The sequence below is a fragment of the Anser cygnoides genome, chromosome 20 (genome assembly GCF_040182565.1).
Source record: "Anser cygnoides isolate HZ-2024a breed goose chromosome 20, Taihu_goose_T2T_genome, whole genome shotgun sequence".
NCBI classification, from domain to species: Eukaryota; Metazoa; Chordata; class Aves; order Anseriformes; family Anatidae; genus Anser; species Anser cygnoides.
In genome coordinates this window covers 5030855-5046789 of record NC_089892.1, presented here as the reverse complement: position 1 = coordinate 5046789, position 15935 = coordinate 5030855, and the positions used below count along the sequence as shown (strand labels likewise).

General features: G+C 41.4%; 1 protein-coding gene across 4 annotated transcripts in view; it reads right to left on the bottom strand.

Annotated features, from left to right (window-relative positions):
- The window catches only part of MED27 (mediator complex subunit 27), a 141133-nt gene that overhangs the window by 92871 nt on the left and 32327 nt on the right, over window positions 1-15935 (bottom strand). For 2 of the 4 annotated variants that reach the window (XM_013193939.3, XM_066980891.1), the window contains exon 1: window positions 892-1139. The exons of 1 other annotated variant lie outside the window; for it this stretch is intronic. In XM_013193939.3, coding sequence (XP_013049393.1) covers window positions 892-1097 — 206 coding nt within the window. In that variant the 5' untranslated portion in view covers window positions 1098-1139. Of the gene's footprint in view, window positions 1-891; window positions 1140-15935 lie in introns of those variants that run through there. One more of the 4 variants, XM_013193937.3, reaches the window with a different exon arrangement.

Below are 15935 nucleotides of genomic sequence, written 5' to 3'. Positions count from 1 at the left end.
CTTTGGGGTTAGACTATACAGTCCTTTAAAAAGCCACTGAAAGAAACAAGAAGGATGACCAAAGGGATAGTACAGCTTCCATGTTGAGAACAACAAAGCCTCATCAGCTTGGAAACCATAAAAAACAAAGGGACACGACTTAAGTCTATAAAGCTGTGTACAGCATCATTCACAAAAATGAGTATTTACCTTCTGTCTGAATAGAAAGGAACAAACAGGGAAGAGATTATACATATCATCAACTATTACAAACTACAAAATCAGGAAAGCCAATTAGCCAAAAACTGGCCCTTTTCGGAGTGACCAAAGGGGTCACTCCGTGCTGGGACACGTCCCTGACACGTCCCTGACAGCGCCGCTGGCTCCACCGGGACGCACCGGCCCCAGCACACCCGGGAGGACCCAGCAGGGCCGCAGTTACCAGCAGCCTCAACAGTTGATTTCACCTCTGTGAAGTGCACCAGCCTGTACTAAATAATCATATTTATACAAACTTTCCAACCTTTCAAGTTTTGGTAACACCCTTCAGCCACTTGGATGCTGATGATTATTCAGAGCCTAAGAAGCGATTATTATTATTATTTTAAAACAAAAAAACTTCGGAAAAACAGAGACCAATCCCCCTGCAACCAAAAACCATCCAGCTAGCCCCTAGAGCGCCCCAGCCACTTATTCACAAGCCAAACATTTGAGCAAGGCTCATCCCTCTGGAGCCTCCAGGAGGGAATGTCACAGAGAAGCAGCACCCAGGGAGGCACGGAGCGGGGCACTTTCGCGTTTAGCCGTCCCAAACCTCCTCCGGGAGCCGAGGGGACCCCGGGACCCCTCTCCCCTCCCGGCCACCCCCGGCTGCGGTGAGCGGCGAAGCCCCTCCGAGGGCCGGCTGCTCACCCCAGGTCGCGGCTGACGGAGTGCAGGCTCTCCTGGAAGGCGGCCACGAAGCCCTTCTCGCGGCCCTCCAGCGTCTCCTTGTTCCGCATGCCATCCTTCAGGCAGTCGAAGACCCTTGTCACGCTGGAGCGCAGCGCCTGGATGGCGGCGATAGCCTGGGAGAAAGCCTCCAGGTTCACCCCGGGGCTCAGCACCCCGTCCGCCATCTTAGCCCGGGCCCGGCCGGCCTCCCTCCGCTCCGGAGCGTGGCGAGGCCGCGGCGGCACGGAGCAGCCTGGGAAATGTAGTCCGAGGGCCGTGCTGCCCCCCGGCGCCTCCCTCAGCTTTTTTAAATTTATTTTTGTCGCCTTTTCGTAACGTCAGGGGTTTCTTCTGTAAGGGGGGGTTTGCTTCTCGCAAACCGTGCCCGCCTTGTGTGAACGAAGAAACTGAGGAAATGTCTGCCCGGCCCTGGGGCAAAAGAAGTGAGCACTGGCGTGTGCAGCTCTGACATACCTGTCTCCTTCCTCAAAATGTTATTTTTTTCCAGTCAAGTGTCCTCTCTCCTTCTATTTTCCCATGCTTTGCATCATTCGCTGCTAGTAGTATCCTAGCTACCTCAGGAGCTGGGGTGTATTCCCCTCCTTTTGATGTACCGTATGGATTTTTGCAGGCGTTCAGACAGAAATAAAATCATTTAAAATAGAAAGGAAGCCCCCCGTCCTTCTGCAACAACTGTGCTTAGTTTTAAGCTGGCAAGAATGTTTCTTGTGCTCATGGGCACAATGAAGTTTTTAAGGTTGGGGCCTGTGTTATGACAACAGGGTGAGACCCAGACTCAATTATCAAATGTTTGCCAAGCACTGTGGAGTTTGAAAGTGCTGTCATAATGTCAAGTATTACTGGTTTGATTGTGTAGGAGCTGATTATGTTTCTGATCCTACCACCAGCTCTTTTTCACCCTTCAAGTGCAGCAAAAATAAATAAAGCTAAAATAAGAGAAGCGCTGCGCAGGCCAGTAGTCACTCCACACAGAGTAAACTGAAACGACGGGATGTTTTTTTTTTTTTTTCCAGTTTCTAAAATAAATAACAACCTCTGTCATTCAGGTATTAATTAAATTCAGTAAGCACAATTCACACAGATCCTTTACTCGGGGATGCTTTTTTTAATATTTAAAATGGAAATGAGTATGACAAGGAACGGCAGATGTGTCACTGGCCAAGTGAAGCGAGGCTTTGCTCTCCACTCAGTGACACTTTTCTGTCTATCATGCAGCAGATTCTGAAAATTGCATCTGATCAAATAAATGTTCTCAGACAACATACAAGGTATTGATTACTGAAACCCTATTACTTAGCATAAGGATTGGGAAAATGAAAAGGCTGCATTTCCACCACTCGGATCTTGATAATGCTTTTCTATCTAGGCACAGAGGTAAAGCAGCACTGGAAGCAATATGGTCTGACGCAATATAGTTCAGCCTACCTAAACAGTGAAATGTATAGTGTTGTACCGCAGAGAATCAGCAGTGGACTGAACACACTTAGAAAGGCAAATGCAAACAAGATAGGAATAGCTTGTTCTTTATGCAAAAAAGTACTGCATCAGGGAACAGCAGCCAGAGGCAGAAAGGACAGGACTATCTCAGCCAGAGCAGTAATGAGGGGCCAAGTTCTCCTGAATAGGCAACGGGCAATTCAGAGCAGTTGGAACTCCCTTGGCTCTGCAAGGGGTTAAGGCAGACTCCACTTCCACACCAAAAGGTAATGGCTAAAGTTGAGAGCAGTTCCTCTTATTACTCCTCCCCCTGTTTGCCACATATAGGAGGAAAAGACTGCATAGTTTTGTGTGTTCATTTGTAGGGATTGCCCTGCCTACGTTGCTCACTTCTTTCTTGTGAGAAATATTGCTTAAGCAGCATCTTGTCCAAACCATGGCAGTATGCTAGTTTTATCTTCACTACAAGTATATCCTAAGTTGTCATTATGGATATAAGGTACAGGAAACCACCATATCTCCAAGGTAAAAAAGAACTCCTGATTTAAAAAACAAAACCAAAAACTTTTAGCCTTATAATCACTGGTAAAACATTAAAAAGATCCAACTTATGTTCAAAACTTGCAAAATTCTATACTATCTGACAGCTGTTGAGTGGGCTTTGCAAAATGATTTGGGTGGCCCAACATGGACACATATCCACATCTGAGAAAGCACCAGAACTGACATCTTTTCAACATCTCCACCAGAAGCTCAAGGACCCAGTGATCTCCCTCCAAAAAAAAAATCACATTTAAAGCATATGGGTTATATCCACATTGCACAACGCAGTGTCATGTAGAGATGCAAACAGCAGCTGCAGTCCTGGAAGCAGTCTGCTCTGTTAGTTCTGCGTTCTGACCAGACTAATTCACCCTGCCTCTCAGCATTGCTAATTAGCTTTGGCAGACCACTATGCTAACACGGTTACACTTCAACTAGCCCAGTTATCCGCACACACTGCTGCATTGTGCCATGTAGATAGGGTAAGAGAAGGAATAGAGACGACTGCACTGAACTGCCAATTCTGGATCTGTTTTGTGGCTAAAGACAGAATTTCATTTTGGGTGCTGTCAGTCTCATAACATTCATAAGCTCTGAACTCACTTGGAGTGAAAGGGTGAGGAGGCGGGAGGGAAGAAGTAACAATCCAAAGTGGCATCACATGCAGCTTGACAAAAGAAGTACAGTTCTCTCCCAAAGCAGGAACTTGACTGGGGAGCATGTAATTAAGATGAACCTTTCACAGCAAAGTACGTTATGGTACTCCAATTGCAGCTACTAAGAACTAAGCGGGCTGTAATTAATCAGCAACACCAAAGAAAAGGGATGCTTTCAGAATCCTTGCAGAGATACTGTAAACAATTTGTTAGGGAAGAATGTACCCAATTAGAAATGCATTCTCATTTAAAAGAAATTAATTTTGTTGTCAGGAGACAAAACTAATGGTGACTATTGGGTTTCCTAGCAAGTGCAGATAATCTCTCATGAAATGCTTGGATAGGACTCAGCATTTGTAATAAATGATGTCATAAGAAACGATCTTCATCTTCCTCTGAAGTAGATAAATGCTGATATTTATTCTGTGGCAAGCTGGACTGATAATCATCAGCAGGGCCTCTTCGTTTCTCCATGCTTCATTGCTACAATGTTGACAAGAGCTCAGATAAATCTAATAAACTGATGTGGGGTTTTTGTTCAAATAATGGTGAGGCTCAATAATGCAATTAGTAAAATAGTCTTACTATTTTTACATTAATTTCTTTCAGGTATTCAGTCATCAGTTTGCCACAGAGTTTACTACACAATGCATCATTGGAACAGAGAAGAAGCTGTGGGGTTATCAACTCATGTGTGAGGCTTCTGCCAAGAGAGGGGAATGCATCCTGCCTCCTTTTAGACAGTGTTGGAATGGCAAGGCATTTTCAGATGTGGGGGAGCCTTGATCTTCAGTGCTATTTCTTTCCTATTGTTCCCTGAATCAGAATCTCCCACTATATCCAACAACAGTGAGCGAAAATCTTATCTGAACATTTTTGCCAGAAGAAACAGTGAAATAATGAACTGAGCTGACAATGATGTAGTTATCATCAGATTTCCTGTAGGATGAATGGAGTTAGCTTAGCATTGTTTCAGGCTCTCAGGAGACTTGGCTCCTATTAGAAATGATCTTTCCTCACAACATAGTATGTGGAAAACAGACCTGGAGGCCTTCCAGTCGCCTTAAGGGTCACTGTAATTGTAAGAACTACAATTTTTGGAGGGCTATTCAGTTTCTTATCCAGTGTCCTGTTTTGGTTTGTGGTTATAAAGTGTCCACATCACACACATAAAATTCAGCATGGAACAGATTTGTCTGCAGAGCCACTAAGGACTGGATGGATTATGACTCTCAAATTCCCTTGTGCCTGATGAAACTGGCACCCTTGATATCAGTTTTAAGATAATTCAGAGAGATTTGCTGTTATGCTGTGCTGCTTCTGGAGTTTCAGTCTCTGGGGAAGTCAATCCAACACCTTATCCCAGCACTGAATTTGCATGAGAAGTGTAAAGCAAAATACAAAAAGTAAACCGTACCCAGCAAAACTCATGGTGTATTTTATGCATGCGGAAATTCTGTCCCAAAATATGTCAAATTTTACTTGCAAAAATAAAAGGCTGCTGTTTTATTCTGTATGTGTGCAATCTGCAGAGAATTATACTCAGCCACTTCTTTTCTTTAAACATTCAGTGATCAAGTATGGAGTCTGATGTAAAACCGAATGGGAAGAAACTATCATTATTTAAAGGCTACATAACTGCTTAAAATTAGAGTTGCGAAGGCATCAAAAATACCAGAAATCACAGATGGTTTGCAGACAAATTCACATTGCATTTAGTCCACTCAACATCTAAAAAAAAACCTATGCTTTTGCCTTGCTTTTCAGTCTAACTGTTGATGCTTGCTCAAAACATACTTCTTTCTTTAAATTAGGCTTTGAGTCATGTTCTGTTGCCCTATACATTCAGATCCTAGTCACTTTGAAAAATCTGCACAAGTACATGTATTTATAAGTTATGTGGTTAAAATTTAATGTATTTTGCACATTTTCAAAATGACAACTATCCTGAGCAGGTTAAATAAGACATTAGCAGGGAACGAAATAGTAGCAGGAACACAGAAGTAGTTCTGCAATATGCAAGTGGCTGAGACAGAATGACCCAGTTACTGCTGCTTGTTTGTATTGATGATTCTGCAGTATTAGAATCAGTTAAACGTGTTTCCCCTACCCAAGGACTGCAGGATCAGGCTTTTACATCATTCTGGGGTGGTCCTTTATTGTATAAATTAACTAGTTAAAACCCATTTACCATTTTTTTTTATTCCCGGGCTGTATTTTTGAATGCTCTGTCTTGTGCCTTGGGTTTTCTGTCTGACACTGGTTCGCTCTGGGGAAAATTCCACTTCCCTTGTCACGAAGGGCCAGGATTTGGCACAATCATTTCAGCGTCACTGCCTAGCAGCAGTCAGCAGATTTTGGATGCTTCAATTCTACTCCTTACCAGTTTCTTGCAGAGTTAGGGTTTTGCAACAGGCAAGGAGAAGCTTGAAACATGATGTTTATTCAGTGCATGATTGGGCACATCCACGAGCTATTGCTCTTTATTGAACAGGCACATGAAAGTTTTAAATGGCTGTGTATCTGCTTTCGTGACAGTAAATATAATGGAATTCGTTGTACAATATATGGTGGTGCTTCTTGGCAGGGGCAAACATGCAGCTTAAGAAAGTAGAGGTTGGTTTTCCCCTGTCTCTTTAAAAAACCTGACATGGGAACAACCACTGAGACAAGTTCAAAATGTTCTAAAGATTCTGATTGGTAAATACTACTTGAGAAAAGCCTGCAAGGACAATAAGACTTGATATGAACCAGATTCAGGCACAATTTTTGCAGTCTTCAGCTTTGTTCCTCCTAAATATGATCAGAGTGTGCCAAGCAACCATCCTGCCTAACTCCAGAGCTTAGCTTTCTCCATTCCACCAGCCACTTGCCAAGAGCCTTTTGCTCCAGGACTTCTAACAAAAGCCAAGCTACTTCTCCTGACTCTTTACCCTAATTAAACTACTTGATGGCTTTCATAATCACCTCTCCATAAACCAGTCAATCTCAGCAGGATTTTTAACAGATGAAACTGGGCTGATCTCCCTTTAAAGCATCAGCCATCCTGCAGCAGCAAGGTCTTATTCTTTACTCTTTAGCTTTTCTCGTATGCCTTCATTTTCCAGCTATAACAGAGAGAGGCCAACAACAAAGATAACTATAGTCAAATATGCTCAAGGCTGAATGAGAGCATGGAAACATGCAGTTTCCAGACAAGTCAAGCAGTTCTAGCTACTTCATAGATCAGATTTGCTTTCAAGCTGTTTCACACTGTATTGTTCATCAACCCATTAAGGACAGACAACCATGCTTTTTAACAGAAATCCAGACAAAATAGGCAGAATAAATCAAAGCTGTGGGATATTCAGAACTTCAGTATTTCAGGAATTCAGGACTTCATCTTGACCTTTATTAAACGAAGTATCAGAGCCAAACTTTAAGTAGATACAAAGGGACTTTTAAATCAATAAGCCTTTCTACAGTCCTGCTGCATGCCTGAAGACTCAGCTTCTGGAATCTGTAGGGCAGCTAAACTGAACTCCATTTACAGAGTGTGCAACCAAAAGGCCCTTTCCTCTGGAGTGGGCTCCATGCGGAAAGCACAGCTCTGAAAACTGCGTAGAGCATCCAGAAGTCACTGCTGCACTCTCTGTGTTAGCAGGACACAATTGGCATTGCTCAAACCGCCACCGGACTGGATTTATCCAGCAGCTGCTACCTCCCACCAACATTGCTATGGAAAAGGTCCTGTAGGAGAAAAAAAAAATGGTGGTGTTCAAAGCATTCTGGAGTGTTTCTTGCTATCTCAGAATGTGGGATAAAAGGAACACCAAAACTTGGTAAAAACTTGGTAACAGTGGAGGCACCTTATGACGTGGAAATAAATTGGCTTCAAATAAAACACTACCTTCATTTTGTCAGGATGGAAACACAAACATACTCACTCACTGAGGTCACATTGCTGCCAGCAGCCCCAGCACACATCTGCCCTGTGTGGGTATTGCTCCATTAGGAGCAGCAGACCCAAAAGCAGACTGCAGGGGTGTGCACTGTAGGTGCTGGCCTGCCGCTGCACCGACATGGCAGCTAACGTCGTCCACAGGCACACGAAGGACCAGGGCCGTGTGAGGCACAGCCACCAGATACAGAGCAAGTTGGATTTTTTCCCAAGGCTGTTATCTGAAAAAGACTTTGCTTTATACTTGGGCCAATATGGTAAGCTGTCCAGTTAGCTCAGGAAAAGGTCAGAGGCATTTTAAAGTGAAGAAAGGCCATCTCTGGCAGCTGTATCCAATTCAGAGAGATATATTATTCCCAAAGGAACATGAGAAGTAAAATCCTTATGTACTTTATTCCTGAATATTCCATTTACAGCTACCTTGGTGCATTCATTATGTGAAATTGAGCTATGTTTTCAAGCAGAATAATGCCAGTCCTTCCTAAAATGAGACAGACATTGTCTAAACAGACAATCACTTCTGGAATTTGCAGGTCTAATTTCATACTTTAGTATTTAAGGTCTCCAAAAAAGTGATATCCATCTTCCATCTTAAAAAAAAAAAAAAAGGAAAGAAACAAAGAAAGAAAAAAAAAGACAGAAAAAAGATTTTCCTTCTATCTAGAGATTATTTAGTGCTCTGTTATTGACACTGCTTCTATTGAAAGATTTAAAGATAAAAATGCAGTGTATTCAAGTAGTGATCGTTTTTCATCGTCACTTACTGACATTACAGCCTGTAGTCAATTGCAGCTGATTTATCTTTTCTGATATTGATCGCGTGTGGGGCTGAGCTCTTTGCAGGTACCTGGCTGTATCTATTCTGAACTGCATCGAGAAATGCAAAAGGAGTGGACAAGAGCAGTGTCAAGCAAACTTGTTTTCATTCTAAAACTGTTTAATTATTTCCTTTTAAGTGGTGAGATAAACTGCTAGAAGATAATTTTCTTATGGACACCAGGCATTTCCTGCCATAAGAAGGGAACAGCATGCGAAAGCAATTTCCTACAGCCTACGAAGTGTTACGGGAACTGGGTTCAAGACACCAGATGTGAAAGAAAACTTCAGGTGTCGAAGGGACAGATCTTTTGTGAAAAGTGCCACTCCGGTCCCAAACCTCCTATAACTTTCTGTGGAGAATCTTCATGTATACTCATGATTCTCATCACATCATGGAAAGACTCCCGTCGCTTTTTGGAGTGAAGAAGAATGGAAAGTATTATCCCAAGGGTTTGGAACTCTCCAGTTCCAAAACTCCCTGTACAATTCTTATACATAAGGAAGAAGAATTAATTCCGGTCACCTTCTGAGTTTAGAGTGAAGCTGAGGATTAAAATACAAACAAACAAAACATTTGGATGCGAGGCAGAACCTGCTTGTTCTCAAACAGCACAATATTGGATCCCAGACTCCTGTCTCAAACACATCTACTATTTTAAACAGAGCCAGACTTCTATATATGCTCGTCTTCACTTAAGCCAAATACATCGGTAAGTGCTGATACAGAGGCTGTGAATCTGATGGCTGAATAATGCTTGCGGGAATCCTTAAGAGACCAAGAAAGCTTTCTCTAGAAGCTGTCATGCACCTCCCTGATGGATCACAGCTCACAAACCATAAATGTGCTTAATGTGGGGAGCAGTCAGGACTGGGTCTCCAGCTTCCTATAGCACTTGCTCTGTTACGGAGTTAAAATGTGCATTTGTGCTTGTTTCTCTTACCAGAAACAAGCTGAAATGTGACCCAGACACCTTTAAAGCTTCTATATATCATGTGTAAGTTTAAAATATAGGGGCTGGAAAAGAAGCATGCAAAGAACTTCAGTGAATGAACAGACCATGGCACGTCAGGGCTATTTACAGCTTTCTCATCCAAGTGATGCCAATGGTCTAGTGCTTTGTGTACTCGTTAGAATACTGCTAGCTGGTAACGAAAGCACAGAAATGCTGTTTCTTTGATTCCCTCCTCCTATTATATTTCTTCTTGAGACCTTTGTTAACTACCCTGTAGCAAAAGCTGAAGCAAAGAAGGGCTTAACCAAATTGCAAGAACAAAGGACCTTCTTAGGTCATCAGAAACTTCACCTTCATGGCAAGGTGTTAACAACTGCGTATCCAATAAAGGAAGCACAACCTATCGGAGCAACAGCACATGTTGTCATTCATCTCAAAGCTGTTCATTCCAGAATTGCAGTAGACCTTCATGTCACTGTCATTTACCCACACTCCCCACTGTGGCTTTCCTTTTTGATTCCCTTTTTGAGTATTGCCTATAAAGCCTAAGGATTAGGAAAGGGAAAGGCAAGCACTAGCCATTTCCTGGACAAGAAAACCTATTTTATTCCTTGTGCCTCCTGCTTATTCCTTCCACTCCTGCTGGGCAGACCTGGCAGATTAATTCATCCAACAGCAAACACTTTAACTTGTCTGCAGGAACTACCTCAAGATGAAAACTCACGTACTTTATTCGAGAGGCAGTAACTTAACCAAAACCAAGCGAGCTAAACAACTAAAACACATGTGCAGATGTTCACCCCAAGCATGATCTTCACTTGTTCTCACCTTTCTCTCCTTCCCTGGTAATCATGTGCTACTGAGGTTCCTTTTCTAATCACTCTGTTAAAGACTTCCTTCTCATACAGAGGCTTTATCTTTTCACATTCCTCTGCAGCAAGCTCTGACTTCCTTGTCCTTTCGTGATCCAAAGCCTTTTGATTAATCATCTCTTACCAGGTTTATCAATCTGTTCTCAAGCCCGTACAAGGGAACATACACGTTCAACAGAGATTTCCTCTATAACTTTATCTGCTACACTATTTTGGAGAACTGTTTCAAACTGTGCCAGCTAACTCTTGCTATTTGCAGACATGGGAGATGGGATTCTGAACTGCTAAGAATTGCCAAGGTAGCTATACGAGTATAGTAGCAAAACGACATTTCTTCTACTGTAACTTATTCTGGTTCAAATAAACTTTACTAGCAGAAGGACTTCCACTGCCTCAGCAGAAGGGTTTTGTTGATAGGACATTAGTTTTACCCCTGGCATTGCAAACCAATACAGCAATGATAGCGCAACTTTCGACCAGGAGGAGTTGTTTTCTCCTCAGTATTCACAGCTGCCAAAACAGGAATATGATCACTGTCTTCAAGAATAAAAAGTAGCTTAATTCTGTCTCCAAAAATAACCTGCACTTTTGATCCATTCCCAATTCTTTTTCTTGCAGGGCTCTCCTGCACAGATAACAACATTAAACAAATTAGCAAATTACTCCCTCTGCAAGAGCCAGGTCATATTTCACCATTAGAGAAGGAGTCTGATTTTTGCTTGGGTGAAAATAAATCCACAATAATAGTATTTGCTATCATTCATGTCTCAACATTTCCCCTCAAAATAATGTTTCATTTTGTTACATTTAACGCTTCAGCATTCCATCTTAAAATAATGCCAATAATTACAAACTGTTTTATTTTAGGCACTATTCTCCAGGAGTGACAGAAGCACACAGATTGAAAATGTTGCTGAAAGGACTGCTAGAAGATTAAAAAAAGAGAAAAAAAAAAAAAAAAAAGAAAAAAGAAAAGCACATCTAAGCTTTGCCTAAGTGACAAAAAGGAAAATGATGCTGTTTGGACACAGTAGCAGCAAGGACATACAAAAGTTTCTTATTTTTATCATTTGCTTAAAATCCAAACTGGGTTCTCTTGTAGTAGTCTAAACTCTAAGTTTTGTGAGTTAATGGTGTCGTATTTTGGCCCTTGTAGGATGTTATAGTGTAATACTGAAATGAAGTATCATTCTCTGATGTCTACAACCTGGTGTGCCTCTCTGGTTGTCATACCTGATTCTAGACAGAAGAAACCCAATAAAGCGTATTGATCCAGTTCTGTCTGATATGTCACTTAAAAATAGTCCTTCATATGTAAACGAAAACCTATGCAGACAAAAAAAAAAGTTCAAAAAACTTCCTCTACTTCGAGCTTAAAGCTCTTGCTATTGCTATATAATGAGAATATTTTTATAAGTTTTATGAGCTCTTATCACTGACCTATTCATTTTCTAATGCCTGAAAATTTACAGATATTCTCTTGGCCATTGAATAAGAAAGCAAAGCCCTTTACAAGCCTATTAGGAAAACAATATTTACAACAAAGCACCAAGGAAAATCCTCCCATTAAATTTTACAGCAATTTCCGTGGAAGAGTCCTTTCTACTGAGAACAGCTGGACTTAATTGCAAATGAGCCGACTGAAGGAAGTACATCTGATTGCAGATGTAATAAAATTCATGCTTGACACCTTAATTTTTTTAATATATATTGGCCACCATCAAATCCCTGCACTTGCTGGTTTGCAGGCTAAAGCTATCAAAGTTCTGGCAGGAGAATAGACAGGGAACGGAAAAGCTTGTGGAGTCCTTCAAAGCTTGGTGCTTAAGACACAGCTTTTTAATGCTATTGATTCCTAACAATCGATATTTTTTTCAATAAGAAAGTCTCATATTACCCCTTTTCCCAACCACCCTTCACAATGAACTTAGTTAGGATGAAAAAGCACTTAACGGCTTGCTTTTGTGGTCTTTTTTTTTTTTCATGTTCATTGCAGTCTCTTTTTTCTTACAAAATTCACCTCCCCCAGCCCTGCTGGCTGATACTACATTGTTCTGAAGCGTTAGGCCAGATTTTCTCCAGTGTAACAACCTCCTATCGGGTTATAATTTGACCCACAAAAGCCAATTTCTTTGAAATTAATGAAATTGCAACCACATCAACCTATTGGTTATTTGCCTTAATAGGTTATTTGCTTAAAATCTACCATAAAAAGCAAAGGCTCCTGTTTTTTCCTCTTTCCTGTTGCATTTCTGTTAATAAATTAGCTAATGAGCCTAATGAGCATAATGAACAAGGTTTTTAGGTACATTTTTGCTATTAAATTTGAATCAAAGTAATCATTTCTGTTGGGAGTCTTGTATGACTTTTCAAAAAGCACAGCTGGTTGTCTGCTCTTGGAAAACGCAGTCCTCTTGCACCACAAGAATATGAAACTTTGCTTAGAGACAGACCAGAAGGACTAAGAATTGTGATTGCTACCACCTAACGTTGCCTAAGTACCGAGTTTCACTGCTGACTAATTGCAGGAAAATTGTTTCTGCTGGAATCTATATGGAGTGAACAGCAGCAACAGTGTTTTCCTGTAGAGCAATGAGTTTAACGAGGATGGAATAAGCACTAAAACCCGCCTGATTCCTCCTGCAGTACAAGTATGTAATCCCCTTGCCTCTTCGGTCTGGGATTTGAGACAGTGGGATTTTCATCCAGGTCTCAACCTCACCTAATGCTCTGCTGAAGAAAACATCCGGATCGTTTTCTTATATTCTCCTGCCTCTTAACCTAACAGGATTATTCCTGGACAGAAAAATTTCTTTGTAGTTCTCTTTCATCGATGTATTGTGAGCTGAAACTCATAATCAAGGCTCATTACAAATCAAAGCTTTTTTATTTTTTTTTTCAGAGTAACACTGTGTGTGATATCCCAACACTTAAAAAATATCCTGCTGCTCACCGATATCTAATCTAGCACGATGTTAATAAGAGCTTCGTATAGAGGATATTGCAGAATCTATAACAAGCTTCATTTTTTTGAAAAGAGAAACATTCCCTGCTTGCTTATTTAAGTGGCTGTTTAACTAGGCCTACCGAACATTGCAGATATACACACAAATGCGTTTTAATCAACCACAAAAACACTCTGTAGCATAAGTAGCTATGCAGTTATGCCCACAAGAGTACAGGTAAGTAGTGTAGTAAATATTTGATAAACTATTGTTACATGGGATGGTAAACATAAATATTTAGTGTAATATTTATTTACATTTATATCCTATGTTTAGAGTAATATTATGTCTAAAGATAAGCATACATTCAAATGTTTGGTCTAGTAATAATACTTACAGACATGCTTAGGTAAGATATTTAATACAGTGTCATGATGCAGGCAAGAAAAAGAAAGGATTAGCTTATAAAATATAAGACACATGCAAATATATACAAATTTAGTTTTCTTTGTAATTTCACAGTGAGAAATAAATACAATAGAAATATCACCATCTCTTTGCAAGAAGGTGTATGTTGGGCTTTTAATACATGACCTTTCAGTTTGTAAGGAATGACCTTGGGGGATGCATTACAAAATGCTGGACTGGCATTGGGGCAGCTTTGCAAGGAACACAGCATGGAGTGCAAATATCACTCCCCCCCGGTGTTGCCCCAAGCACAGGCAGATTTCTTGCCTTTCTTATAAAGTGGAATTTTTGGTGATTCTTTAGAGAAATTCAGGATGCAATCACTGCAAAGAGAGGTTTCTTAACAAAAGCACTAGGAATGCATTAGGTCCCTAGCAGGACTGCGACTCGTCTTCTGTAAGGCTGTCTTTTTCCTCCATCCTGAAATAGAGGTGGCGTGCAGTTTGACACATTAATATTTATTACAGCTTGCAGTGCAGCAATAGTCCTATATCAGAGCTGACTCTATTATAGAAAAGACCTGCATTATAGCAAGAGGTGGCCCTTTACAGGGATTTGCTTTTTCTGCTTGATAACACATTTTGGACTACAGAGTCTCTATATACATTGAAAACTCCTTTTACAGCTACATTGCATTTATGATGACAGACAGCCTATATCTCCTGCTGAGGGCCCATCCAAATAATTCCTTGAGTTCTGTTTTTTTATTTTATTTTTTAATGAATTAAATGAGATTTCTTGCAGAAGATCTCTCTCTGTATGTATGTACAGGCTTGAGTAGCGTTTAGCCCCCTTTATTTTGGACCCCTGACCAAAGCCACAATGCCAGCTTGACAGGAATATTTTCTGACAAAGTAGAGAAGTCATCTTTGGAAGACCAGTAAAGCAATCAAAAGCATTTAATCTGTAATTCACGGGCTTAAATACGGCCCACATTACCCAGGTCTGCTTTCACAACCACTCCACAACGACCTTAGTGAGATGTGGCACGGCACTAGTTCCGGTCTTAATGGATACTAACAGTCTGTTTTACAAAAAATAAACAGCCTCTGTTAATATCTCTGCCAGAAAGACCTATGCACTGTGTTGGGTTTTGTTGCCTTTTTTTTTTTTTTTTTCTTAGCACGCAGTGTCTTTTTAACAATATGCCTGCTGAATATTAACCACCCTAATGATCCCAGTGCAGCTCCCTAGTATTGCTGCTTCCTTTAGTGCTAGCTGAAGTGATTTTCTGCCTTTGTAGCAATTTCAGCAGAGGCCAAGGACTGGCAGAACTACTGCAGCTGAGCAACCTTCCTCTTCTTTGCTGTCAGCTCAAAGCCATGCAACACTTCTGATGCACAGGGTGGGAAACTTTGTTTGCTATTTTACCTTATTGATCCTAACTCCACGGCACTTATGCCTTTGTAGCTGGGCTCTGCTCAGCCATGCACTACACAAACACGGGGCAAAGAGATGCTCAGTCCTTACTGAGTTTCTGAGAGTTAAGGACTTGCTTATTTGATCTCCTCTGGATGCAGTTGGGCTGGCTGCCGTGTTTGGATGCCCATGCATCACATGCAAAACTGCTGCCTTGGTACCAAATCCAAAATCTTGCTTGTGGAGATGAGCAATGAGAAGGAACCACTTTAATCTGCCAGCTTCCTGGGTGAATTAGTTATTGCCAGGGAGGGAATGAAACCGCAATACCTTCTGTCCTGAAAAGTGAGCAAATCTAGCAGCAGAAGAGGAAGGCTGAGCACAGACACCTTGATGTGGGGTCGGTATTCGTCCTGCTCAGATCCTAACTGCACTTGGAAAAGTTAAGGAAAAGGAGAGAGAGGCAAGAAGAACTAGTGAGGAGACCAAACTGACCTCTCCCGTGTGTTTCTACCCCAGCATCTTACCCCTTGAAGCGCTGCTGTTCCTTGCACCTCACCCGTCAGCAGCCGGGACATGCCGTAACGCCCTGGGGCACTAATCCATCCCGGTCTCACAAAAAGGGCCCTGGCCTCTCTTCTCCATCTCGCCCCCAGCCTCCCCCCAGGCACACTTCAGTTTTCATTGAGTGACTGGTAATACTGTGCCTGACTTCATTGAGATGCTTTTAAAATCTTAGTCTTTGCTATTAGTATTGATTAGCTTTGTCCCCTTAATGGGCTATTTTTTGTCTCCTGGCCTGTTGCATCACCAGGCTATATATTACTCTTCAGGGTTCTTTGTATGGGTTCATAAATGTGAGTACAGTTGGGGACCAGCTCTGAGAAGAGATCCTGATCTTCTGGACAAAACCCACAGGAGACAATTCACCGTGAGAAAAACAGATAAACAATCTGATCACTGTGTTTTTCTGCAAAAATAAAAAATACAAATAAAAAGGAAAGAAAATG